At 46.1% G+C, this 27,174-nt stretch overlaps 2 protein-coding genes across 2 annotated transcripts in view; one reads left to right on the top strand and one right to left on the bottom strand.

Annotated features, from left to right (window-relative positions):
- Positions 1-6,762: 6,762 nt before the first annotated feature.
- Positions 6,763-15,110, top strand: FZD5 (frizzled class receptor 5). The gene has a single exon (XM_081880462.1). The coding sequence runs from the start codon at positions 6,924-6,926 to the stop codon at positions 8,637-8,639; it is 1,716 nt and encodes a 571-aa protein (XP_081736588.1). The 5' UTR covers positions 6,763-6,923; the 3' UTR covers positions 8,640-15,110.
- A 5,470-nt stretch (positions 15,111-20,580) lies between these two features.
- The window catches only part of CCNYL1 (cyclin Y like 1), a 32,194-nt gene continuing 25,600 nt past the window's right edge, over positions 20,581-27,174 (bottom strand). The window contains exons 9-10 of the mRNA XM_081848676.1: positions 24,577-24,739; positions 20,581-22,577 (exon numbers count right to left, since the gene is read on the bottom strand). Of these exons, the coding sequence (XP_081704802.1) occupies positions 22,461-22,577; positions 24,577-24,739 (280 nt within the window). The 3' untranslated portion in view covers positions 20,581-22,460. The remainder of the gene's footprint in view (positions 22,578-24,576; positions 24,740-27,174) is intronic.

Here is a 27,174-nt window from a genome sequence, read left to right as displayed (position 1 = left end):
TCAGCAGGGCACCATGCTGGGCTGCCCCTGCCATTAACAGAAGTGAAATGAAATGTTATCTCTTCTGAGCTGGAGGAACAATGTGGGCTGTTAAACAAACGCATGTTACTGCAAAGATAAATAAGTAGAGGAACACTCCTTCCTATTGGGCAACTGGACTGGAGTAGCCCGGCATGTATGAGCAAGCAAAAACAGAATCATTTCTATCTAGGGCAAGTGACAACTCAACTATTGGATAGCGGAAGTGGTGGGCAAGAGTGAAAGAGTTAAGTTTCTTGGAGCAGACTGGGAAGGACAAAGGCACATGTTGAAAGGTTAATAGGTTATACAGTACCTTAACCTTTCCACTTCACTAACTGATGTGTTCCTTCTCTCCCATTCAGCTTGCTTTAAGCCAGCCTCCCAGCATAATAGACAGCATGTTTATAAAAATCAGACTGATGTAACATTAAGCCTTTCTCAAGCTGTTTACACTCTGGAGGTGAATTAGGACTGGCACTTTGTTTTGCTTCATTTCGTGTGTGTTTTATTTTTTTAAAAAAACATGTTAGTAACGCGGTTCTATACAGATTATGGCAAGCAGGTCTGTCTTGGCAATTGTGTTTTTGCACCAGGGTGTTCCTGTGTGGGGTTTTTGTTAGGGATGTTTTTAAAAAATCTCTTTCGCAAACCGAGGAAGCCGGAGGATTCGGTGCTGAGCTGCTTTGCAGAAGGTGCATTGGAAAGTGGGCCAAAGAGCTCCATCTGTCCTAGAAGGAAGGCATGCAGATTGGTTCTGAGCTGCTTCTTCCTTCTTCTTCGGTGATCACTCTTAGCCAAGTAAGGCTGTCTTCCATAAACACGGTTCTAACAATGAGTCCGTAAGTGATTGTGGAGGCCAATTCTGGATCCACACGCCCTTCCACAGTGGGGACATGGGTTTCCAGACGGGAGTTGATCATGGTGAGGGTTTGCCAAGCGTGCCTTCCTCTTAGCACATTTCTCCCTTTCATCCTGAGTTTGAGCATCTTCAAAGCCCATGACACCTTTGGTAAAGGCTGTATTCCAATTGGAGTACTCGCAGGCCAGTGTTTCCCAGTTATCAGTGCTCATGCTACATTTTTTAAAGGTTTGCCTTGAGAGCAGCTTTAAACCTCTTTTGTTGTCCTCACCTGAATATCCTCCCCATACCTGTTAGGAACTTGTTGCGTTCCTGTGCAATCTCCAATCTTAAGTTGGGAATAGAGTACCGGTAGTTGCTTTGGAAGATGATAATCAGGCATCTGGACAACATGACCAGTCCAACAAAGTTGATATTGAAGAATGATATTTGCTTCTTCCAGTACACTGTCATTAGTTTGCCTGTCTTCCCAAGTGATGTGTAACATTTTTTGAATATTTGTGGTTCTGAGACCCTGGCTCAGCCATGCACTTGATGGGTGGCCTTCAGCAAGTCCGCCTCAGTTGTCCTTCTGTAAAATGGGAGTTACTGCATGGATTAAGATAAGGAAACGTCAACCTTACCAACCCCAAGTGTTGGGGCAACCTACAAATCAACAAGCCAGGCAGTGAGCAGGATCTGTCTGGGCATGATGCAGATATCTTTCTGGCAGTGAGTCTTAAACTGAGTGTGCGATGAGAGAACTCCTAGTGTGCTGTGAGAAATACATTAATTAAATAGTTAAAGTCGACTTGTGGGCTCAAGGTAGCCACCCACAGACGAGGCCGCAGGATTAATTGCATGGGTCTTACCACCTGTGAATCAGGTGGGGATAATTCTGTCATGTCTGTGTTCAGTCATCCCTGGTGTGTATGAGTTGCAAACTGGTACTTCACCTTCTCTTGAACAAGAAGGATATCTCCCAGAACAAGAATTACATGGAAATGTGAGCAACACAGCATTACTCAGAGTAGACCCACTGCAGTTAATAGACCTAGCTTGTCATGTTCACAGAGCAGACTCACTCAAATTGCAGTAAAACATAGTGGAATAGTACCCAATAGGTGTGGGTCTTCGGTGAGAAGGTGCCCCTTCCTCTTGCATATGCTAAAAGAAAACAAACAGCCTAACAGGAACATTAATGGATAAAAATAAGCACATATTGCCTCTAGCCTAATAGCTATTAACTTGTACAAATGAAGAGAGCATCAGTAGTGGTCGTCATGGCAGTAGTAAGGTCTAAATTCAGTTCAGATATGACCCAAACGTGGCCACGGGGTTAGAATCAGATCACTGTGGCCGTGGAAGAGCTCACATCTGATGTCTCTCTGGGGGGCCCTTACATTCATAGAATCATAGAATCATAGAGTTGGAAGAGACCACAAGGGCCATCGAGTCCAACCCCCTGCCAAGCAGGAAACACCATCAGAGCACTCCTGACATATGGTTGTCAAGCCTCTGCTTAAAGACCTCCAAAGAAGGAGACTCCACCACACTCCTTGGCAGCAAATTCCACTGTCGAACAGCTCTTACTGTCAGGAAGTTCTTCCTAATGTTTAGGTGGAATCTTCTTTCTTGTAGTTTGGAACCATTGCTCCGTGTCCGCTTCTCTGGAGCAGCAGAAAACAACCTTTCTCCCTCCTCTATGTGACATCCTTTTATATATTTGAACATGGCTATCATATCACCCCTTAACCTCCTCTTCTCCAGGCTAAACATGCCCAGCTCCCTTAGCCGTTCCTTATAAGGCATCGTTTCCAGGCCTTTGACCATTTTGGTTGCCCTCCTCTGGACATGTTCCAGTTTGTCAGTGTCCTTCTTGAACTGTGGTGCCCAGAACTGGACACAGTACTCCAGGTGAGGTCTGACCATTCCTCCCCCCCCCCACCTCTCAGCCCCACAATCCCACAGTGCAATGCTAGATAGATCATTCTTCTGTGGCTCTATGGGAAATTCAATGTGTGAACTAAAGCCAGCTGCCACCAAAACCAGGTTACGTCACTAACAGAGGAGGGGGGTCCAGAGGACTGCCCACCCCCCACAAAAAGAGCCCGGGAACCTATTAGATCCAGATTCAGAGAGTTGTCTCCCATGGTCGGAACCTCAGAAACAAGCTCGGAATCCAAATCTGGACCTACGTGTGTATGGTGAGCACAGAAAGATGTCAGATGATATGTAATGCCCCACAAAGCATGCCGGCTACAATCAGAGTATTATGGCAGCTGGAACCTTTGTAAATTAAATCTTGATTCCTCATCTGAATATCCTCCCCATACCTGTTAGAAACTTGCTGCGTTCCTGTGCAATCACGCCCGTGTTTATTCAGAAGCAGACCCCACACAGTGTCTGCCACCCTTTGTTTGACCTTGTCTCCTTGCTGGATGGTGGCCCAGCTCCAATGAGCAGGGCTGGAATGTTCTCCATCCTTACAGGTATTTAGCATTTCTCTTCTCTCATTAATGAGGCAATAAATATGGGGGGGGGGACCTGAGCAAAGCTCTATAGTGTATAGCATTAGATAACTGCCAAGCAGTTTCCATCCACTTCCTCCTATGTCTCCTATATTGCTTGCTATGAGTAAGAGGATGGCAAACTAAGATGCCAGTTGTTGGGATTCCCCCCCCCCCCGCCCCATTCATAGCCTCTTGTTTGCAGAGGAAATGACTCTCCTCTCCAGAAAGGAGGAGGAGGACCAGTGAAGATCAGTGTGTGTGGCGAACTAGAAGCCCTAGATTGTTTCTGTACATCTCAATGGACTCCACAGGTGATTCCATTTCCAAACAGCCCTTTAATTAGCAGCACTTAGCACCTACCCAAGGGGTGCTAAGTGCTGCAAGCTGAAGAGGATTATTAGCACCTCTTCATGGGGCTTGATTTCTCTGGACAATGCGAGGACAGCCCCCCACTGCTGCTAGGGGAAGCCACAGGAGGAAAATTGCCCTAGATCTGTGTTGCTGGCAATTGCCCCAGTTCGCCACCTAGAGAATATGAAGTTTCAATACTTCATCCTCCAATTATCCTAGCAGGTTCCTTCTACCACTTCCAAAATACAGGCTGAGGCCAGGTGTGTGCAAAGCCTTGAATACATTGCATGCGCTGAACTAACCGAAGGGCGGAAAAGGCTCCGTCAGTCTCATAAAGTGGCATATATCTGAAAGATGCTGCTTCTACCCCCACAAAATCACAAGGTTGGGGAAATCCCTCTCTGTTTATCCATCTTCCATTTCTTACTAAATTCTACTACTATTAGTTGCTTGCCACACACAAAAAAGTCTCAGAGTGACTTACAGAAACTGATAAGAGCATAAAGCATATACAAAAGAAGTCATTAGAATTTCTAATAGTTTGTGGATTGATGTTACCTCAATAACTCTTGCCTTGTTTTTCGAAATCAATGGGCAGGAGCTTCCCCAGACTGGGAGGCACTGTGGGAAAGCTCTTGCTCAGGGCTAATGCTCCTGCTATTCATGCAGGTCCCGGGTTCCAGGTGGCCTCTCTTGGCAGGGGCTGGGAGGCTGGGAGGGACTTCTGCCTGAAATCACAAAGCGCCTTTGCCTGTCAGTGTAGACATTGCTGAGTGACATGGATCAATTTGCCTGATTCAGTATAAGGAGCTTCCTGTGTTCCTTCCTTTTAAGTAAAAAAAATACAAACTGTATTTTGTATATATCTATCGCCCAAGGTACTTTCCACATTCCAAATGTGAAGTGACTACGTGTTGAAATCTACACCAGATGCATTCAAATACAATCTGAAGCGTATCCAGCCCATTGCTGTAAAAAAATAAAAACTTGCTCACCAAGGGCAAAATTAACTTAGGAATTTGGTGCTACAAGACAGGGTGGACTGAGCACAATTTATCTGTTAATCCACTTCCTCCATTCAGAATAGACTGGAGCAGTTCACACCTGCTTGTATTTGAATTTGCGTAAGAGGAGGAACTTCAGTCTTTTCTGTTTCTGCAAGCAGGCATCCCCTTTTCTGTTTGCCCTGCCTCATTTGTTGATTCTATTGTGCCCATGAGGTCCTGGCAGGGCACACACACACAGATACCTGTGCACACACATTTAGAAAGAAAACCCACACCCAAGAAGAGTGCAAAAGCTCCCAGTCAGGCAGCGGAAATTTTGCTTGTGTGGTTTTCTGGGTTTGTGCACACACAAAAAAGCCACTGTAAATTCACAGCACACACTTTTCAGATGGTTGGTATAGTTTGCTTGTGCAGTTTTCTGGTTTTGTGCACTTTGAAGGATGGTGCCTATGCTCTGCCTTCATGCTGCCAGATTCCATGTCAGCATCAAGGCCGTGCGCAGAGGCAGTTCCTGTTCTCCACTGGTGGGGGGATTATTATTATTATTTACTTAAATTCCTCTGCAAAGTGCTATGGGTGCCAGTAAACATCAAATACATAAATAGCAGCAACAACACAATTTGAAGGGAAAACAGTCAGAGCTTTGTGGCACGCTGGAAGACCAGCAAAAATTCTATGGCGGCAGTTCCCAAACTCCCCACCCTGATGGAGCACATGAAAATTACTAATGGTCTTGGCGGAGCACCTGATTATTTTTTTCCTTGCCTTTTGTAGCAATCCTAATGCAGTGTGCTAGATGCAGTTGGTTGTTAATCATATTGTTGTCGCTCCTTTTATTGCATTGCATTTATTGGTATTACTATTTGCAATTCGCTGGAAGTCCTCTGCGCTGGACCTGGAGGCTCCATTTAGCCACGTTGGCTAAGTGGGGGAGAAACTCATCCTTCCTAATTCTCCCTTACAGCCGGTGCGTCTTCTTCACATCTCGTGGCAGCAGCCAGTGCCCAAAGTTAGTGGCACTTTAAAGAGTAACCCCTTTTACTATGGGGGGAAGTCTCCGCGGGGTTGGCATTCAACGAAGTTCCAAGCTGAGTAGACCCAGGGAAGTCCACGGACCAAGAACTCTGTCATGGTCATTAATACTGACGGCTCTACTCCGGGGCAAACTTCGTGGTGCCTGCTGCCCTCCGTGGTGGGGTTTTTGCAACTCAAGGACCCCTGCCTGAAATCAAGCCTGGCGGGGACGGGGATTTGCCAAGGGAGCGAGCTGGGAGTTGCAGTTCAGGGGAGGGTCCGGGGAGAGGCTCCCTTCCGCGTCGGGGCTGCCGCGGCGCAGCCTTCTCGCTCTCCCTCCCCGCCCGGCCGGCCTCCGGCGCGGGTGGGCGGGCCCCGTCGGGGCGGGTGGGCGGTCTTGGCGCGCAGGCCCTCGAGCGCAGGTGGCTCGGGCTGGGCGCTGCATTCGCCGCCGGGGGCGCCTTTGGCGGGCTGCGCGCGTCCAGACTGCGAGCCGAGCCTGGGCGGCGTGGCGCTTGGTGCCGGAGCCTCGAGCCGGCCGGAAGGAGCCTCGAGCCGGCTGTCGGACGCGGCCGAAGCAGCCAGGGCGGCATGGCAGGCGGCGGCGGCGGCGGCGGCGGCTCCTCGGCGACTCCACGCGGCCAGCCCAGCGCGCCGGCCGAGCCCCGCAGGCGAACGCTGCCCGCCGGAGAGTGACGGTCCCCGGGCTTGCCTGGCTCGCGCGCGCTCGGCGCGGAGGGACTTTGGCACCGCGGCGCCCGTGGCCTCGCCGAAGCAACTTTTCTCCCTGGCCATCCCGTCGGGGGAGCCGTGAAGCCCAGCCAGCGCCTCCGCCTGCCCGGCGCGGAGTTGGCCAGCATGAGCCGGGAGAGAGCCGCCCCGGAGCCGCCTGGCCATGGAGTTTCGCCTCTTGGGTTGGTCGCGTCCCTCCGGGTTTTACCCGCCTTAAGGCGCCCGGCCGGCCGGGGAACAGAAGCGCCCAGGTGCGCCCGGCGCTGAAGGACTTGGGGGTGACTGGCTTGCGAGGGGGCGCCTCGTATCATGTGCGCCTTGGGCGACGCTGCTGCTGCTGCTGCTGCTGCTACGGGGACCCCCCGGCTCTCCTTCCCGGGACTCGGTCCGAAGAGCTAAACCCAGCGCGCTCCCCCCCCCTCCCCGGGAGGCAGCGCCGCCTTCCCCATGGCCGGCCTCCGCGACGCGTGGCTGAGCCTCTTGCTGCTGCTGCTGCTTCAGGCTCCCGCTCCGTCGGCGGGCGCCTCCAAGGCCATCGTGTGCCAGGAGATCACGGTGCCCATGTGCAAGGGCATCGGCTACAACCTGACCTACATGCCCAACCAGTTCAACCACGACACGCAGGACGAGGCCGGGCTGGAGGTGCACCAGTTCTGGCCCCTGGTGGAGATCCAGTGCTCTCCGGACCTCAAGTTCTTCCTGTGCAGCATGTACACGCCCATCTGCCTGCTGGACTATGCCAAGCCGCTGCCTCCGTGCCGCTCGGTCTGCGAGAGAGCCAAGGCGGGATGCTCTCCCCTGATGCGGCAGTACGGCTTCGCCTGGCCCGAGAGGATGAACTGCGACAAGCTGCCTGTCCTGGGCGACGCCGAGATGCTGTGCATGGATTACAACCGCACCGAGGCCGCCACCACCTTGCCACCCTTCCTCACCAAGCCCACCCGCCCCTCCAAAGGTGCCCACAGGAACCTGACCCCGCTGAACGGGGCCGGCTGCAAGCGGGTGTGCGAGTGCCGGGAGCCCCTGGTCTTCATCTCCGAGGAGTCCCACCCGCTCTACAACAAGATTGAGACAGGCCACGTCCGCAACTGTGCCGTCCCTTGCTTCCAGCCCTACTTCACCCAGGACGAGAAGACCTTTGCCACCTTTTGGATAGGCCTGTGGTCTGTCCTCTGCTTTATCTCCACCTTCACCACAGTGGCCACCTTCCTGATCGACATGGAGAGATTCAAGTACCCGGAGCGCCCCATCATCTTCTTGTCCGCCTGTTATCTCTTCGTCTCCATCGGCTACATCATCCGGCTGGTGGTGGGCCACGCCAGCGTGGCTTGCAATAAAGATTACAACCACATACACTACGAGACCACGGGCCCTGCCCTCTGCACAGTGGTCTTCCTCCTGATCTACTTCTTTGGCATGGCCAGCTCCATCTGGTGGGTCATCTTGTCCCTCACCTGGTTCTTGGCTGCCGGCATGAAGTGGGGCAACGAAGCCATCGCCAGCTACTCCCAGTATTTCCACATGGCTGCGTGGCTTGTCCCCAGTGTCAAGTCCATCGCAGTGCTGGCCCTGAGCTCGGTGGATGGCGACCCCGTGGCCGGCATCTGCTACGTGGGCAACCAGAACCTAGACAAGCTGCGGGGCTTCGTCCTGGCCCCGTTGGTGGTGTACCTGTTCACAGGGACCATGTTTCTGCTGGCCGGTTTTGTGTCCCTCTTCAGGATCCGGAGTGTGATTAAGCAAGGGGGCACCAAAACAGACAAGCTGGAGAAGCTGATGATCCGGATTGGCATCTTCACGGTGCTCTACACGGTCCCGGCCACCATAGTGGTGGCCTGCTACATTTATGAGCAGCACTACCGGGAAAGGTGGGAGACGGCGCAAAACTGCTCTTGCCCTGGGGAGAAGCCCAAGGTCAAGCCCGACTATGCTGTCTTTATGCTGAAGTACTTCATGTGCCTGGTGGTGGGAATCACCTCGGGGGTCTGGATTTGGTCGGGGAAGACCCTCGAGTCTTGGAGGCGCTTCACAAGCAGGTGCTGCCGGAGCGGGAAGCCTGGGAGCACCGGCATGTACAGCGAAGCGAGCGCAGCTCTGACGGCCAGGAGTGGCCTGCCCAACCCTGCTCCTTACCACAAACAAGTCCCACTGTCCCACGTCTGAAAAAAAGGGATGGGGAGCAAAAAAACCCCAAAGCACCTTACTTGGTTGTAGTTGGGAGCAGGTAAGCACAGTGTGACTTGAGCTTCCAACTGCAAAAAGGTTTTGAAATAACCCCTGGAGCTTTGTTTTTTAACCTGTCATTTGGTCTGTCTGTTGTGAAACACTTTGCTCCATATCCTGATGGAGACACAAAAGAGGGGTGTGTTCATGGGGGTGGGTGGGGGGTGGGCACATTGCTTTGCCCATATTGCAAGATTGCAGGGTTTACTAAGAGCATGCTACAGCCTTGGGAATGGAATGCATTTTGTCCTTCGTGGGGAAGCGTGGAAGGAGCAAGCTAAGATCGAACTCTTTATGTGGGGTATGTGTGAATTAGTTTCCAGGTATAATGAACAAAGCAGTCTTGGAGGATGCAGTTCTGAAGGGCAGGGGCTGCTTTAGCCTTCCTGCTGTTTTTCCGCTCAGTATGAGTCCCGTCTCCCCCCCCCCATCCCAATCAGTTTCCTCGCACCATTGGGAAAGTAGCTGAGGAGGAGCAAATGGCAGGAAAAGGAACATCCACTTCTGCATTCCTATTCCTATTCAGGATAGTGAAATCCTATACATGTTTACTTGGAAGCAAGTCCCATTGAGGTCGGGGTGTGTGTGCTTAAGAGCATAAGAACAGCACTGTTGAATCAGGCCAAAGGCACCTGCAGTCCAGCACCAGTTCTCACAGTGGCCAAGCAGACGCCCAGAGTGCAGCCAGAACAGCCCCAGCCCCGTGCGATTCCCAGCAACTAGTTTTCAGATACATCCTTTGAGGGCAGCTTACACTCCTTCCGAGTGTCTCCTGTATTCTGTGTCTCCCACACATTCTAGTTTGGTCCTTAGGACACTTACTATTTAATTGGTGAAATGATAATTTTAGAGTCCTTTCCACTAGGTTGGGGTGGGCAGCTGCAGTCAGGCAAATGTTAAGTTTCCTGGTAGCAGAACTTTCTCACGCTACGTTGTCTGTTTCAACAAAACGTGCTACTGAAGTTTTCGGATATAAAGGAGTATCAATTTGGAGGGAGGCTCTGCTTTCAAAATGGGCGAGTTGTGGAGCTGAGATTGAGCAGAGTCTGGTTTTAGGTTTATTTTTGGATGGCATAAGTCCACCATCATCAGTTTTTACGCATGCCTTTGCCAGGCAGCCTCATAAAGCCATTGGTGTGAGTATTAGTTTCTCTTCAGCATTCAAAATGAAAGTAGGAAGGGCTGCATGAATTCAGATGCAGACCAGAAGTCCTTGTTAAGCGCTGTACATGATTTCACAACATTTTGCAAATGAGGACTGTGCTTTTCTTAGTGTGTTTTCACTCTAAGTGCTTGGGGGCTGCAAACCTGTGCATGTTTACTCAGAACTAAGTCCCATTGAACTCAATGGGGCTTACTCCCAGGAAAGTAGAGGGTTTCAGCCCCATAGTCATTTTCAAAGATGTTAGTCTCTCTGTCTCTCCTATTCCAGTTCTACCTGCCCTGGTGGGGTGATAGATAACAGCAACAAGTTTTCTTAAGATTCATTTCACCGCAAATTCTCTTTTGACTTGAGGGACTGAAAAATCAGTTGACACAAGGTATGAAGAATTACTCAAGAGGTAAAGCTATAAAGAACCACAAAGAATCGATTTATGGCTTGGCACACTAGCAGTCTGATCCTCTGCAAGTTTGTTCAGCAGTATGTCTTCTTGAGTGTAAGGGGACTTACCTGAAAAGGTACTGGGCATGTTTTGGTTCCCTACTCTCTCTCTCTCTCTCCCCCCCCCCCATCTACTGAAACAATGGTTCTTGGATAACAGGTTTTTAACATATGGCTGCCCTGAGTGAGGCTGGGTATTTATTTGTAAGGTATTGTTAATGCTAATCCCCCTCTGCCCCCCTTTAGAAAGTAGAGCTGTGCCCCTAGCGCAATCCCCATAAGATTGAATGTGTTGTGTGTGTCCCCCCCCCCAACAACAGCCGCAACTGTAGGGAACGACAATCAACACCCCTCCCTCTTTGCAGAAGGGGCCACCTCCATTTCTAGCCTTTGAAGCAGTGGCAAAAGTCACCTTCTAAGGAAAGCTGTTCAGCTTTTAAACCTTAAATGCTGATACTTCTGTATTAACCTGAAACAATATTAGATATGGCAGTAGATCCCTAGTGCTGTGCGTGTGTGTTTGTTTCTGTCGAGGGAGCCAGACCTCTTTCAGTGAAAAGTGTTAGCACTTCAGTTCTATATGGAAAAAACTTCATTCTGGTAATAAGATTTTTTTGGGAGGGGGCAGGATATTGCATTTGGATCTGCTTTACAAGTTTCTTGTAAAGGTTGGTGAGTTTCTCCTGAACTCTGATTTACTCGACTGCTCAGTTTGTGAACGGGCAACCTCAGAATCCAAACCTCTTTGGCCTCCATACAAGGGTGGCATTCATACCACACATTTAAAGCAGATGGCTTTCCCCAACAACCCTGGGAACTGTAGCTTACACCCCAAAGAGCCACCATTTTCAGCACCCTTAGCAAACTACAATTCTCCGGATTCATTGGAGGCAGCCGTGTGCTTTTAAAGTGTGGTGTGGATATGACCACCTAGGTTTGTGTGGAAGCAAATCCACCGCCCACCCATTTAGCTAGGGCTTTGGCACTGATCCTGCCCATGCTAAAACCCTAACCCAGAAAAAAAGCCTTTTTCTAAGTGCTGGTTTCCATGTGCACAACTATCACTGGATAACTGCAGGATTATGTGTGACCTGGGCCTGTGAAGGATATCCATTATTACTGCTTAAAGTGGTAAAGTTTTCCACATCACTTCCCAAACCATTCCCCCGCCCCCATGGTTTTGGCTTTCCAATTTCAGTGGGGAAGTTAAGTATGTGCTTAACTCACTCTCTGTTCAAAAGCATCAGGACGTCAGGCTACAATCCTATATATATATGCGCACACTTACCGTGGAGTAACTGTTTGAACTCATTGAGCTTTTATGTCTTGAGTAGACGTAACATGGTTTAAAGAATTTAAGCGGGGCTGGCCCACACCTGTCAAAATAAAACAGCATCTTTTCTGTCCAGTTGCCAATGCATTTCTTTTACTAAGGTATCCATTGGCCGCCATGAGGTCACTTTGAACAAAAGCAACTCTTTCCAGGATCACTTGTTCCAGCCTCTGTTTCTTCATGCGCACCTGCCCAGCAGTGGCTGCAATTGGAACATTTCCCCAGTGCCTTCCCTTAGGAAGGTTTCTTCTCATCTCATTTACTGGATGGGGAAAAGTGTGAACAGGATCAGACTCTTTCATTAGCCCAGCGGCACAGGAAACAGCTATGCTGGTGGAGCTCCCTGCCTGCTGCCAAGATAATGTGGGGAGGAGGGTTGCAAGATGATGCCAGAGCTTCCTTCTCCCTCGGATGCTCAGCTCCCACATCTGCTGCGACTGCTGGGCGTTAGCCGGAGGGAGTGTGCAACCTGGGAAAAGGACACATCCAGTTCCTGGACCGGATGGCTGTGTGGTGTCAAATGTTAAGCATACACATGGATGCAGCAGGCAGAGGCAAGAGAGGAGGGGCTGGTGGAAACTTGGCCAGAGAGGCTTTGGCCTGGACAGGAACTAGCAACGCTCCCCTTTTCCTCTGGAGCCCATGGAAGGTAGAGGGAAACTGCAGGGGCAGAACGTTTTGAAGGAATTTGGCTGTACTTTTACAGGCAGTCAGTTTTTAAGTATTGGACAGAGTAGCTCCAGTTTGCAGACATCATCCATTGAGTTAAAGAGTTGCTCTTGTTTTTAAAAATTAACACTACTCAAATATTACAGGGTTCACTTAACTCTGCTTCTCTTGTCAGAGAACTGACAAGGATCTCGCATCTTAAAATAACCAGGATGCGGGTTGATGTAGACCATAACTTCCTCTGGAGGTGGGGGGAAGAGGAGGGGCTTTTTTTCCTTGAGAAGTTTAGTAACTCTTTTTTTAAAAGGGTTTCCATCCTATCCTTCCATAACTTAGAGCAAATAGCATTTTACCCTGTGAGGTCAGTTGAGTGACTTGTCCACAGCCTCCTGGTGAGCCTCATTGTGGTGGATGCAGTGAGAAGAGAGCAGCGATCAGGATCTAACCACTGCCCCTCTGGCTGTTTCTGCAGCATATGCACCTTCCTTGTGCTGTCTGTCAGTCTTATTTAGCACAGAGTTGGCTGGGTGTCATGGAGTAAAGAGGGAGACCCTACCTTGAAGGCAATGGTGGAATGACCTCCTTCCAGAATCTATGGACCTGCCTCTCCTAGTGTACTGCAGGAGGAAAAGGCTAGAGGGATGCTTGGCCTTCTTCTGAATTGGAAGCTGCCAATTGGCCACAATGGTGATGCAGAGGGGTCACTCTACCTCTATACCTCTGTGCTTGGCATTGGTCATTTTGGATGGCAGCCTCACTCAATTTAATGCCAATGTCCATCCTTGGTATGCTTTTCTAGGCTGCATTCTTCCTTTCCAAAGGACTTTGGTGGAAAATGCTCCAGCACAGTATCACTCCTTCAAAACAACCATGTTCATATTCATTATTACTGAGCAATTTTTCTTCCGGTTTTCTTTATGAGGAAATTATTAAAGTTGTGCCGCAGTGAGGTTTGTCGTCCCCCCCTTGCCCAGCTGCTTTAGGGAGCTTAAATGCTGTAACAGTGCAGACCAGTTGAAATGACTTGTTCACCTTGACAACATTAAACATTTAGCTCACAATCTAACATGGCATTAGGGCACACTTAAATCCATTGAAATTAATGGCCTTAAGTGGGAACTGTGTTGGGATTACTTTCTTCAATTTGTAGAACAATAAATATTTTGGTTAACCTGAGTTGCCTCCCCCACCCCAAGGAGAAGTATATCATGTAATATTTATTGCTAATGGCACAATGGAAAAGATGTTCTTTGAAATATTAGCTTAAACTGCCGTTAGCTCTGCTACCTTCATCAGAGAGACCAAGCCAACTGAGCAATGCATTTGAGCAAATTTATGGCTTGTTTCGTCTCCCCTGCCCCAAACTGGTTTCACTAGCTAGCCAAGCTGTGACTGAAGTAGAAAATACTGAATTTCATTTGCATTTGTCATATGCTAACAAGATTCATGATTTCTCCCTCCCACTATAATCTGTGCAGTAAGCAGGTTTCAATTGCCAATACTTATTTTAGCATTGTACCCAGGATTTGGTCCTCACTGCCGCTTCCTCTATACCAAACTCAGTGCAAAAATGAAAAGGGCATCCTTCCAGACTTTGCTGTGCATGTTTCCATTCATTACCTGCAGTTTCCCGGACCACTGCACTGATTTACTAAGTAGATCGGCAGTGGCTATGTAAACTGTCTTGCAGGGAGAAAGAGACCAGCTGTATATTTTTTACTTTCCTCACCAAACCATGCAAACATACAGATGCACAACATACAGATGCACATTTTTGTATGTATCGGTGACTGCTTTGAAAATCCTGATCTCACCTATTGTGTCTACTATTCTTATTTCCATCCAATGCTGTACCTAGTGGAATGGCGATACAGTACAGGGAAAATAAATCTGCTGGTTGCAACTTTGCTAGAAGGTACAGGCACCTTCTGGTTAAAGTTTGAAATAGCTCACCTTGCACAATTTGTGAAACACCCAGCCAAAACATGGCCTTGACAATCAGCCTGTTTGTCAGGCAGCTAAAGTAGGTTTATCAAAAGTCCTGGTAGGCTGCAATCAATAGCTGGGGAAGGGAGCTGGATGGAACATGGGCTGTTGAGAGGCCCAATTTTAACTTAAGTGGTTTCTGAAGTCACCCAACCTTACTGGTTTAATACGATGTTTGTAGCCTAATGCAATAACTTGATGAATCAAAAAGTTGTGCTTGCAGTAGTTTAGGAACATGACTGCTTATGGTAAGGAAACTAAAACGGTTGCCAGATGATAAAAGGAAGAGATTGAAAAGAAGCAGGGCATAATATATTGCATAACATTGCCTTTTGGAATGCAGAAAACATCAGTGTGCAAGTTGTCATTCGTTTTGACACTTACAGGGTTCTTTTTCATTGAGACATTGTGTACATCGGCATGTTCCAAGACAGAATTGCACCGTGTAGTTATAGTATGTAAATATTTGTATTAAAAGAATTAAGTTTGTATATATTATGAATCTCTAGTGAACTTTTGATACGGGTTGGAAGCAGGTTGTAAATTCTCACTGACAAAGAGGCAGCTTTGGATACAGATAAACAGGATGGAAGTCCGGGGCATTAAATGGCTGTACTTGATACTGGATTCATGCTTGGGTCAGGCTGCTTTTTTTCAGTTGTGCCTTGTGGAGGGATGAAGCTTTTACATACTACTTGCAATATGATTATGAAAATACCATGCCAAATGATGTTAAAAAAAATGAAAGGAAAAGACATCGTTGATTCTGTAAAAAGCTTTAAGAGGAAATAAACTAACTTCAAACTGCCACCTAAATAAATGCCTAAACATGATTATTGCAAGCATGGTTAGGGAATAATTCTATATGAAAAGTGTCTCTCTCGCTCTGTGTGTATGTGTGTCTGTAGTATGCAACCTAACCTTTTACAGGCCACTAGCTGTTGTACTCTGATATACAGGGCTGTTTTAAAGAAAACGCTGATGATGGGCTTGGTTTTTCAAAAGCTCTGTGCCAAACTTCCAGCTTTTGCATAGAAATTACACAGGGACAGATAGTGTAACAGAATCCCAAGCCACAGCAACTCGATAAGAAGTGGCTTTCGAAAAGTTCTCCATCCTGTTCATTCCAGGGCCAATATTTTAAGGATCTTTTTAAAGTATAACAAACTGCGGCATACATTTTATGCAAATAAAAAAAGAAACCCAAGAAAACAGAGTTGCAAGAAAACAAAGACAAACCATAGCTTTATTTTCCAGTTTGTGATTATGGTGAACTGAAAAAACAAAACAAAAATTACAGGAATGTATTCTCTGTCTGGGAAAAGAACCATTATATAAAACCATCAAGGAAGTTCTGCTAAGCGGTAACAGGCTTTTGGCTTGGAAGTGGAGAAAAGCCTAGAACCTTTTCCACAGAACATGGATGGGGTACCTTCCTCAGTGCATCATTTCTAGGAGGTTAATGCTTGCAATGCCAAAGAGTTAACCTAAAAGAGTTTTAAGCCAAACACAGCTTAATTAACAAATGACCACTTTATAAATAGACGTGACACTTTAAAGAAAAAGTTCATCCCCGCTCCTGCTAGCTAAAACTGATCCAAGATACCCCCTCGTTTATATGATTTTCTCAAATCAAGACTTCAGCAGCAGTTTGAGTCTGAAACTGCTATATATACATGAGCAGAGGAAAAGTTACCGAGACAGTGGAGAGACTGAATACCAGAGCCCCCAGCAGCTGAGTGATGGACTGCCACTGAGCCCACAGTCCTTTAATTTGTCATCACACAATGACTGGTTTATGCAACCAACTAGGCTTGCATATTGAATTCACGTACTGTAGCAGGCAGTCTTTACTGAATAGCAGCACAACTAAAAATGGCTCATGCCAGACAAACCACTCCAAATGCAGTGTGAAAATTAACAAGGCACTCCCGAGTTCTTTTCAGAGACAACCATAATTATATTTCCGAAACATGAAGTGTGACTAACCTCTATTCTAGGTGGATGCAAGGCAGTCTCTGCTGCTGCGTACAAGTACTGCTACTGTCACCATATATATGTATTCAAATGGTTTTGAATATACCATTGTATTCAGGCTTGTAAAGATGATTAATTTTGGTCTTACCACCCACATATTGCAGATGGGGCTTGAAGGTTTTGAGTTGCCTGGAGCCACTTAGTAAATTCACAGTGGGATTCAACTTGTGGAATCATAGTTCAGTAACTTCCAGGTCTGTCATTTTCTTTAAGAATAAAAAGTATTCTCTCTGAAATTCTAAAGGAGCAACTCCCCAAATTGTTTTGTATCCTGCTTTTTAGAAGGTTGTAAGCATCCTTTACGTCTTTACCAAGGGGCCAGTGGCAGTAGGGAGTTTGAAATTGCACGAGAATTCGAAATTCCAAAGGCAAGCCTTTTCCCCAACCAGTTGTATCCTGGGGTGTGATGTTCCATTTCAAGGAACCAAAGGCCACTAGAAAAAGGACAAAAGCAGAAAAATCTAATATGCCAACCATCTGCGCTGCTTGCTCACGTCCCAGAAAGGGAGAAACGAGAACTGTTGCCCATGTCCTTACCATTTATGCAGCTCCTAAAAGTACTGGAACTAGCTCAGTAGACTTGTTAGAGTAGGAAGGCAATGCCTTGAGATGGCCACATCGCAGATAACCATTTCCACTTCCCATCCAAGTAATAATGCCCATCTCCCCCCTCGCCTACGACACATTGTCTTTAATATGTCACCACAACGTACGTCTTTCATTCGTCCACAATGCCCTCAAGTCCAGTGAAGAGGCACAGAAACATTTATTTCATTTGCAGCGGCCCCTTGTTCTGCATTCTCAGACATCTTTTAACACACACAGGGGAAGACAGTTCCCTCTCGCCATAACACAGGTCAAGGGAAGATAAGAAACCCTGCGTGAGGCAGGATAAAAAGCACAGATATTCAAAAAGAAGGTAGCTTTGCTGTCACTCAGATTTTGGGCATGTATTTTCAGGATTGTGCCAATGGGCTGTGGCAGCTAAAGGGTCTTACACTGTATGTTTGGGGGAAACCAAGGCTCAAACGTCAGCTCCATTACAAAGCTGACTAGGTAAGGCTCAAGGAGCAGTGATTAGTTATTACCCACGAACCTAGTTTATCACCCAGGGCTGCTGTGAGACACAAACGGTGCTGTAAGCAAAGGTCTCTCCACTACAACACAGCACATGAGGCAAACTGGAAGTTTTCTTCCTTTGAAGGAAATCCCTCTTTTGGTCATAAATCTTTGGAAGAGCTCAGGAAGAGACTTAAAATACAAGGAAGGAAGGGGTTAGTATGCTCACTTATGATAATGCTCAGCACTTGCGCACACAGAGATAACTGTGTGTGAGAGAGATCCAGACATGTCTTACAGTTTTTTAGAAGGAAGATTGCTGCTGTTATTGCTGCAGCATTGCCCAGAGAGCTAGGCAAACACAGAACACTCCCCTCTCCTAAGCGTGTTTCAAGCTGCAAAGCTTGAAGCTATCCCCTTATCTATGTTAGGAAGCGGAGAAGAATCTGGAGCTGGGCTTTTCTTTCCTAGGAAGTAAAAAAGGCAGTTATGTACTAACCCAGGAACCTGGCTCCCTACCAGAAGCAACCTTGTGAATGCTGCAAGCATCTCATTTTTTAGCTGTCATAGATGGTGGTCCATCCAGCTTGCTCATTATGCCTTTATGCACATATATACAGAGACCTGCTGCATTCACCAGTTTAAGCCCACATTGAATTCTGCTGCTTGTTTGCTCCAGAAAACAAGTAGAGCTTTCAGAAACTAACATTACATGAAGATTCTATGAACAGGGGCACCAAACTCTCAAGTCTGGCAAATGCCCAGAAACGCCTGATACAAACTGAAGTCACTGCTTTTGATTTCTTGGGGGGGGGGGCAGGATTAGTGATTAACATCTAAAACACATCTAGTGTACCATCTTCCATTATCTTGGTGGCAAAACAATCTTCTTGCCAGCATCACTGCTGTCCCCCCCCCCCATTTCAGACATAGGAAGCAACGAATCAGAAGGATGCAGGGCAAGTGGAAAAGGTCAAGAATGAGAGGCTTGGGGCCCCCAAGTTCAAGATCTGTGCTCAAGCCCTGAATCTTGCCAGATGACCTTGAATCAGTCCCATACAGACCACCACAATACCCACGCTAAACGGCTCCTAGCTTCCTTGAGAAATGCAGTTCAAACACACGTATGCCCAAGTGCCTTAAGGTCATAGAAATACAGACCCATTAACCATCAAACAGATTCCTGTTGTTACTCAAGTGTCAGGTGGAGGCCGAGTCCAGCACATCAAGAAGAGATTTACCATTTTTCCTATAGTTTGTCTACAGCACCCAGGTGCCCTGCTAATGTCAGGAAAAAGCACCACTCACAATCAGATCCAAGCTTTTGCCACGTTTGGTCACTGGGCACCCCTCTCCCTAGAAGCAACCATACCAGTAAAAGGAGCAACAGTTTCATCACTTAAGAACAAAGCCTTTTAGCAGGTACTTGTTCACCTTTACTGGAACACTCACCTCCCTCCTTTCCCTTCCTTGACACCTACCTGCTTACTCAGCAACAAGCAGCAGCCCTTAACATTTATTCTGCTGTTCAAGTGCAGGTCCTTTTACCTGGCAAACCTATTTGAAGAGGTTTCAATATGTAATTGCCTTGGAGACAAAAACAAACGGTTATACACAAGAGGCAATATGGCAGCAGCAATCAAGTGAGCTGAACACTGACCAGTCCCTGAACTTCCTATTAAGCACATATGAATGAATGGGCAAGGTTGGGCTCCTCTTCAAAAACGTATCTTCACGTGGCAAAGTGAGCATACGAGAAACACTTTGCGCTGAAACTAGCACGTACATTGCTGGTTCGCCATTCGCTGTCAAGAGCTCTTTCCTGTATCAGAAGGATGTTATCACTGAATCAGCAACTCAAATGGAATTTCACTACAGCACTTTGAGAACATAGATGAATTTGGCAGGGTGTGAGATGTTCCGTTTACTGTACGGTTTCTACTTTCTGAATATACCTTTTCATTGTAAACTGTGCGACATCTCGCCCTCCTCTCCAAACAGTGGCAACCGTCTATTTGGTAAGTGAAAATGCACACGCTCCCCCTTGCAGCTGCATGCAGGGTGCTGTTTCAAAATGTTATGATAAATGCTAATGGAGTCTACCCTTTTCCTTCAAGCCCTACTTTCTCACTAAGCTTGTCCCTACTCACACCCACCTGTTTAACAAGCACTTTTTGAATAAAGTGCAATTCAAGCCTTGCTGGATGCCTACTGGACGTGAATACCTGGTGTGCTCCCAATGGAAAGAACATTTTTGCACTTATATTACTTGAAGCTGCACTATGATCAGCTTGAAGAGTTAATGGAAAGCTTGATTGTGTTCTGGTGGACAGAAATTAGTTTAATAATTTGTAGTTTTTTACTTAAAGGCAACATTAGACATCTTGGAATGGTATTTCCAGTTTACTTCACATTCCAGGAATGAATTTGGGAAGTTACTCCCAAGTAAGTACACACACAGTGGCAAAACTAGTAGACTCTCCGCTGAGAATATGCTTTTGACAAAACGATTTTTTCCCTTATTTTCCTCGTGCCTAGTAGCAAGGTGGGAGACAACATTAAAAAGTCACAATGCTCAGAGGCCTTTCTCCAAGTCCTCCTTACCTTCAGAGGAGAGGAGAGTGGTAGATGGCTATTGCATCATTTCAGTGGTGCTGTCTCCATGTATGGCATGCTCTCTGCATGACACCTCTGAGGTTGAGAAGTGTTTTTGATGCTAGAAAATATGGCTTTATTTGTCTGGACCATGAATGGGGAACTTATGGCCCTCTAGATATAGCTGGATTATAACTCCCATTATTGCTGCTAACTGGGAATGCTGGCTGGAGCTAAAGCCCATCATCATTTTGAAGAGCCAGATTCCACATCCTGATCTAGCCTTCTAGATCTTGTGAATGTTTATATCCAGCTGTTTTTATTGCTTTATGCAGAGGCTGTTGTGTCTCGTTGATTTGGTACTACTAATTTCATTGTTTGATTAGCGTAAACTGCTCTGGATTGAGTCTTCTGGACTGAAAAATCAGGCAGAAAACTTTTGTAGTAACATTGAGACATTGGATGCAATCTAGCAGGCACCACTAAAGACTATTTCAGTGCACCTTGGTTCAGGGCTCTTCTACATTTCCTCCCAAGGAACATTTTTATCCAAGAAACTTGGGACCGAGACATACAAAGCACACTAACTCCACCTGATCTTAATTAAAATAGAGTTTATTATTAGCTTCTCTTTTAATACAAACATGAGAAAGGAAAGCCACCTGAAGATGTAGCATTTGTTTCAAAACTGAATTGTGATTAATACCTGAAATCACAGACTCTGTAGAATGCCTGCCTAGAGCTGGTAGGTTAAAATACAGCATGAGACTTTGGCTCCGTCTGCACTTTGCATTTAAAACAGCTTCCCACCACTTTAAACAGTCATGGCATCCCCCGAAGAATGCTGAGAACTGTAGTTCTTAAGGTGCTGAATGTTGTTAGAAGACCCTTATTCTCTTCAAGGAGCTACAATTCCCAGAGGTCCCTGGAAAGAGGGATTGATTGCTAAACCACTCTGAGAATTGTAGCTCCGTAGAGAGAAAAGGGGTCTACTAATGAATCTCAGCACCCTTAACAAACCACACTTCCCAGAATTCTTTGGGGAAAATGATGGCAGTTTAAAGTGGCATGATACTGCTTTAAATGCAGATGGGGCCTAACAGTCCAAGTGCCACTGACAATTGAAGAAGCAAGTTGGGCTGGATATTAAGTAATAGCAAAAGGTACCAGATTGCAATAGGGACTGCTTTCACTGTATAAACTGTTTAGATCATCTGACTTGGAGTGGTGAAGGTTTGTAATCTAGGTTGCTTCCTACTTTTAGGAGCAGAAAACTTGATTCACCCCAAATACCCATTCTGGACAAGCAAAATTAATTTACACAAAAAGCCAATGTTTAGAAGTTCACTTCCAGAGCAAGGAACGTTATATACTGGGTTTTAAAAGGGAAAAAAGTGTTTTCAAAAGAGTAATGATATGAACTGAAGATCATCATACCTCCCTCATCAACACGTTCAGCACCTTCAAAATAGTTCTCCATTGTGAATTTAAAGCTTTTTGGCAGCACAGGACAAAAGCAAACCTTGCTCCATATCCATTGTTTGTAGTGGAAGAGTTTAGCAGAGCAGCCTTATTGTCTGTTCATCACCAAGTCAGTACATTTGTTCAGGCTAAGCTTTCAATGCAGCTCTATTCAGCGCTTCAGGCAAAAGAAAGTGTATTATGCAGACTGCGTCTCTCCCAGGGCTCAACTAGAAGTATAAGAACGTGAGAAGCACCATAGTTGACAAGAAATGGACCCTGACCAACTGGCTTTCAAATCAGTGAACACAGAAGACCATTTCTCTGCTCCTGCCCCCAAAGGTTTCCAGTCCCTTGACCATCTCAAGTGTCGGGTTTTGCATTTAAACAGTTAGCACAGCTTGCTGCTCAGCAGCTCCTTGGTCTTTTGACTGAACTCCAGTGTAGGAATCGAGAATCCTGCTAGTAAATGTGTGGTGAGGGGAGGGAGGGAAGAAACCTTCACTGGTCAATGCTGTAGCATTAGTCCCAGACTGGTTTTATACTGTGTTAGCATTTAACACTGCACTGAAAGGCAACCGCAGTCTGGTCCTGGATGACTGAGAGGGGGAAGAACATCGCGACTACTGTCGTGTTAATGTTCAAATTCTAAAATGTAAAACTAGTCATTATTAAAAACTCACATAGTTCACAGCTATAGGCCTACACAGTAAGCAAACATCTGTGGGGTTTTTTTTGGGGGGGGGGTGAGGGACAGTGAGGAGAAAAGGGGGGAAGACTCAAAAGTTTTTGAACCTCTTGATTTTTAATGGAGTGTGCCCATTTGAAAGAGGTTCCATCTCTCCCCCCCTCCGCCTGGAATCATGCTCCTCTGGCTCTGGGCTCCCTTGGCTTGCTGTGCTCACCCCGTCCGCTGGCTGGAAGACACCATCGCTGTTGACTTGTGAGCCTGGAGTGGAGGTGGTATCCCCGGCCGATAGGAATCCTGGCGCCACAAGATCGCAGCTTTCCATCTTGCTCAAGAGAGGATGGCGTTACTACGGCGGATCCCAACTAAGTTATCAGCACTGAATGATCGTCTCATAGCAGCTTTTGACAAATCTTTGTATTTGTCCTCACACAGCCTGGAGATAGCCTAGAAAACATGTTCAAGCCAGAAATATGAGCTCCGTAGGATGAGAACCAGGAATCTCAGGCAACCCATCTCAGCATTGTTTAATTGTATTACCTCTCACTTTACTGATTCAGAAGTAGCAGGGGGAAAAACCCAATCACAAACCTAGGATCCTATTGATCTGAATGCTTCTTCTGCAGGCTCCAGGCCAATTTACTAACTAGGTTTTTCAGTTCTCAAACGGAAACATTCTTTAAGCAGCAGCATCTAAAGGCATCCCACAACTGCCTGAAAATGGACACTTTAATTGCATTTGGTGAAGATTTCAGACACTCCTTTTCAGCAAATAACTTCACTGTCCCTTTAGAAGGCTGCACATTCAATATACTTCCAAGTAAAGCTTCATTTGCTTAGTATATTTGAACCAATACCCAGACTCCCTTTGAAACATTTGCTTAATCTGTATAGGTGATTTTTAGCACCCAAAGCAGCACTGTAGTTCAGTCTGTCTTGCCATATCTGAAGGGACAACTGCTTTTTCACAACTTCAGGAGAAGCAACAGGCATTCAGCTATGTTGGCAGGGACTATGTTCAACACCTTTCAGCTTCTTGTTTTGATAACATATATCCTGATATGAGAAGCCACACCACTCCATCAGAACTTCTATTTGACTTCCAAACTGGCTCACATAGTCCTGGATATGTGAATGGGGTCTCCTCTTTCCCTCCAACTGAAGATTATTCCGCACACTGTTTGCACAGAGAGCCCTCCAGGTAGGAGGAGTCAGATATGCCCCACATAAGCAAGGTGTCCTGAGCCTTAGCATAACCACTGCACCACATTCAATTTGTATGATTGCAGCTGAGAAAAAACACTTGGACTGCACACTCCAGTCCTTACAATTCATGCATGTCTTTCTAGGATGGAATTATATATTTTTTCTCACAATAAGTGAAACAACAGAGAGAGAGAGAGAGAGAGAGATGTATAGCAGCAGGAACAAGTATAAGGGAACACAGAAATTATTCCAACAGGTTGACCCTTTCTTCTTGGAGGTTCAAAGCCAAGTCACCTTTTGGAAGCAGATAACCAAAGTTCACTGAGACTGCAATCCTATATCCACTTACCAGGAAATAAGCCCAACAGAACGCAGTGGGATATACTTCAGACATGCATTGGACTGGACTGGGCACATGCACGTACGTACGTACGCGCACACACACGTTCATCATATGGACTGTGACATATGGAACCTGCAGGTGGGTGTGAGTTAATGTAATTCACGTGTCCTTTTCTTCCCTGAGTTAACAAAGTGAAGTAATCAAGAAGAGGCTCTGCCATGCTTTCTTCAGGTATCATTAGTGACACCTTAAAGACTGTATGTAAAAGGGACGTGGGTGGCACTGTGGGTTAAACCACAGAGCCTAGGACTTGCCAATCAGAAGGTCGGCAGTTCGAATCCCCGCGACGGGGTGAGCTCCCATTGCTCGGTCCCTGCTCCTGCCAACCTAGCAGTTTGAAAGCACGTCAAAGTGCAAGTAGATAAATAGGTACCACTCCAGCGGGAAGGTAAACGGCGTTTCCGTGCACTGCTCTGGTTCGCCAGAAGCAGCTTAGTCATGCTGGCCACGTGACCCGGAAGCTGTACGCCGGCTCCCTCGGCCAATAAAGCGAGATGAGCGCAGCAACCCCAGAGTCAGTCACCTAATGGTCAGGGGTCCCTTTTTTAAAGACTGAATGTTGTAATATACGATTATGAACAGAATATGTCGGTCAGCACACAGAGTCATAATTGTCTTAATCAACTCTGTCTGGTTTCTTGACATTTCCATTCTTTCTGACTCTTCTCCTAAGAAAGGATTACCTTTAAAAAGAAGGATTCCTGCAACTAAGAGGTTAAACCCTCCAACGAAACAAAACCAAAAAAGCTTAGCAAGCCACACTAATGTGATTAAGAAGGGACAGAAGCTGTTGTTACGTAAACCAAGTACCCAGCACACCAAGTCTCGGATCATTACCTCTAGTTTCTGTGCTCGCTCTTTACTAAGGGGCTCCAGCAGAAAGTTCAGGTTGTTGTCATCTGCTAAGGAGCGAAGGTCAAAGTAGTATTTGGCGTAAACACTGGCAGGAACATTGATATTGAACTGCAGTAGCTCCAAGAAGTGTCTTTCCATTTCATTCCTAGGGTAAAAGGAAAGGGGTTCACAGAAACAGACAAAATAAGCACCTTAATATTATTCAGTGTTGCAAGCAACATTCCCCCCCCCCAAAAAAATGAAAATGAATGTTGATTGCATCTGAAGCATTTTTATTTTTTTTAATGGGACAAAGTGAATGTGCTCATGTTAGATGCAATTTGAATTCTGGGACCTCCAGCTTGGGAGAAAAGGTTATGTTCTGTCATGCACTCACTTTGCTGACTTAGAAGCGCTGTCCTTTAGAGTTCCATTAGCACAGCTGTACACAATTCATACTCCATTCTCATTCTTACAAGACCCTGCGCTATAGTTATCAGATGAAAAGAATGATGTGTGCTGTTGATTAGCTCTGAAGAACTTGCAGACATTTTCACCAGGTTGATAACAGGAAGGGGGTTTGTTGAAGTAGAGGCGGACCAACAAAAGAAGTAGGCATATCACCACGGCAACAAATGGATCTCTGAAGAGCTGCTGCTGCTATTATCTAGGAGTAAAAAGCCTCTTGAGGCAACATGGATTCATCTCCAGCAATAAATAAATAAGCAAGCAAGCAGCATTAGGTAGGCGAAGGAGTTCTTTGCCCCGAGACTCCCGGGAGGATATATATCAGCACAAGACAGGAGGAGGAATTCTTTAAAGGCTGCCTTACATGCTATTTTACTGAAATCTATCCTATGGATTCAGGTACGGGGCAGCACCTCTTCAGAATGGTTAGAAGAGTACTTGCAAAAAATCAGAATCGGCAATGGGTCTCAAAAGTAATACTTGCTTCATATCCCAAACAGAATCTCACTATGAGCTGATACGTTGCAACCTCTCCATCGGTCCAAACGTCAAAAGGCATGGTTCTACTTTCAGTCGAATACAGATTTACAATGTGCGGTACGTTGCATTTATTTGAATGTGCCTATTTTTTTTGCCAATTCAAAAGCAGTAGAATTGTGTGCGTTTTCCACTATTATGCATTTACATTTAAAATACAGTAGAGTGTTAAGACCCTATTAGCACACTAAACTCATTTGCTCATCTCCTAATGAAATATAGAATAATCCCCTAGCCCAAATTAGCATAGCCACAAGGATGGGAAGAAATGTCTTCAAACCCGAACACATGAAATGTCAACATTAACAAGGGCTGATTTTCATGTGACCGACAAAATGTTTTAAAAAGCTATGCCCAAAGTGTTTGCTGCTGTGTAAGAAACCAGAATGAAGCACTGGGCTTTCTAGTACTTTCTAGTACTTTCTAGCGCAAGGCAAAGGTGTAGAAAGGAGAGGAGAGGCGAAACTTCAGGCCCAGAGGCACATCCCAGTGACAACAGTTGCTGCCTTATGACACTGCCGCCAGCCCAGACAGCCCATATTTATCACCATATCTAAACCAGTTTCAAGCAAATCTGGTTAAAACAAAAACAAAAAAACCCACCCCACCCCCATTAACTCAGAGCAAATCAAAAGCTGCCTATCGACCCCAGACAACAGAGCTTTCCCCATAAAAAACGGGAGCTGCATAACTCACAACTGCATGTCAAATTTTCAGTTTCTTGTTAACTCTTCCTCACTCACAAAGATTTGCAGGGTGGGGGGGAGATGAGAAGTATCGTTCTTTTTTATATTGGCATTTTAGTTGAAGAGACAGAAAACAAAGAGGAAGGTATCATCTAGATGGCAAGTCTCAATGAGAATAGGAGCTTTGTGTGCTCTGCTTCGAGCAGGATGGGCAGGAGGACCATTAAGCCCCCTGCCAGAATTAATTTCCTGCTCATATGGTCATAAAGCTTATAGAAATGTAAATCAGATAATGTTTGGATGATCAGCTGATCAGGGCTTCATTTGCCCCTTTTGTACAGAGCTTGCTAATACATTTTAATTGTGTAAAAATTACAATACTTTGCCGGATTAACAAGTCTATTAATAAGGGTTTAGAAGCTCGGAAAGGCAAAAAGGCCCCATGTGTTTGTGTTGCTTTATTTACTATCACATGTAGCCCAAGAATGAACAGCATGTCCCCTCTTTTATGCACACTGTAATCTACAGGATTAGCAGCTGCATGGCTAGAGGTTTTTCCCACTCTTATTAAGACACTCCATTAAAGCAGCTATTTATATGGCAAAAGGTTTCAACAAACAACATTTTCATTTTTCCTCATTTCAGATTTCTTGTTACAGAATCAGAAGTGCAGTGCAAGGAAAATTCTGATGCATTATTCTGTTGGCCAGCTTTATACATCTTTCCCCCCACTCTAAACTAAGAGGCAGATCTTTTAAGAAACCCAATTAACTCCCTCATCTGCCTATAACACTTCTCTTTTCCATTAAGCATCTTATCACAAATTAAAAGTCATGCTTCTCAATGCACGCTCTAGAAAAAGGGCAACTTGTTGCGGCTGGACAAGTCCTTCCTAGATGCTTGTCTCAAG

The sequence above is a fragment of the Podarcis erhardii genome, assembly GCF_964252035.2.
Source record: "Podarcis erhardii genome assembly, chromosome: 1".
Classification (NCBI taxonomy): domain Eukaryota; kingdom Metazoa; phylum Chordata; class Lepidosauria; order Squamata; family Lacertidae; genus Podarcis; species Podarcis erhardii.
The sequence above is the reverse complement of the archived record's forward strand: the minus strand, read 5'-3'. Positions and strand labels throughout refer to the sequence as shown.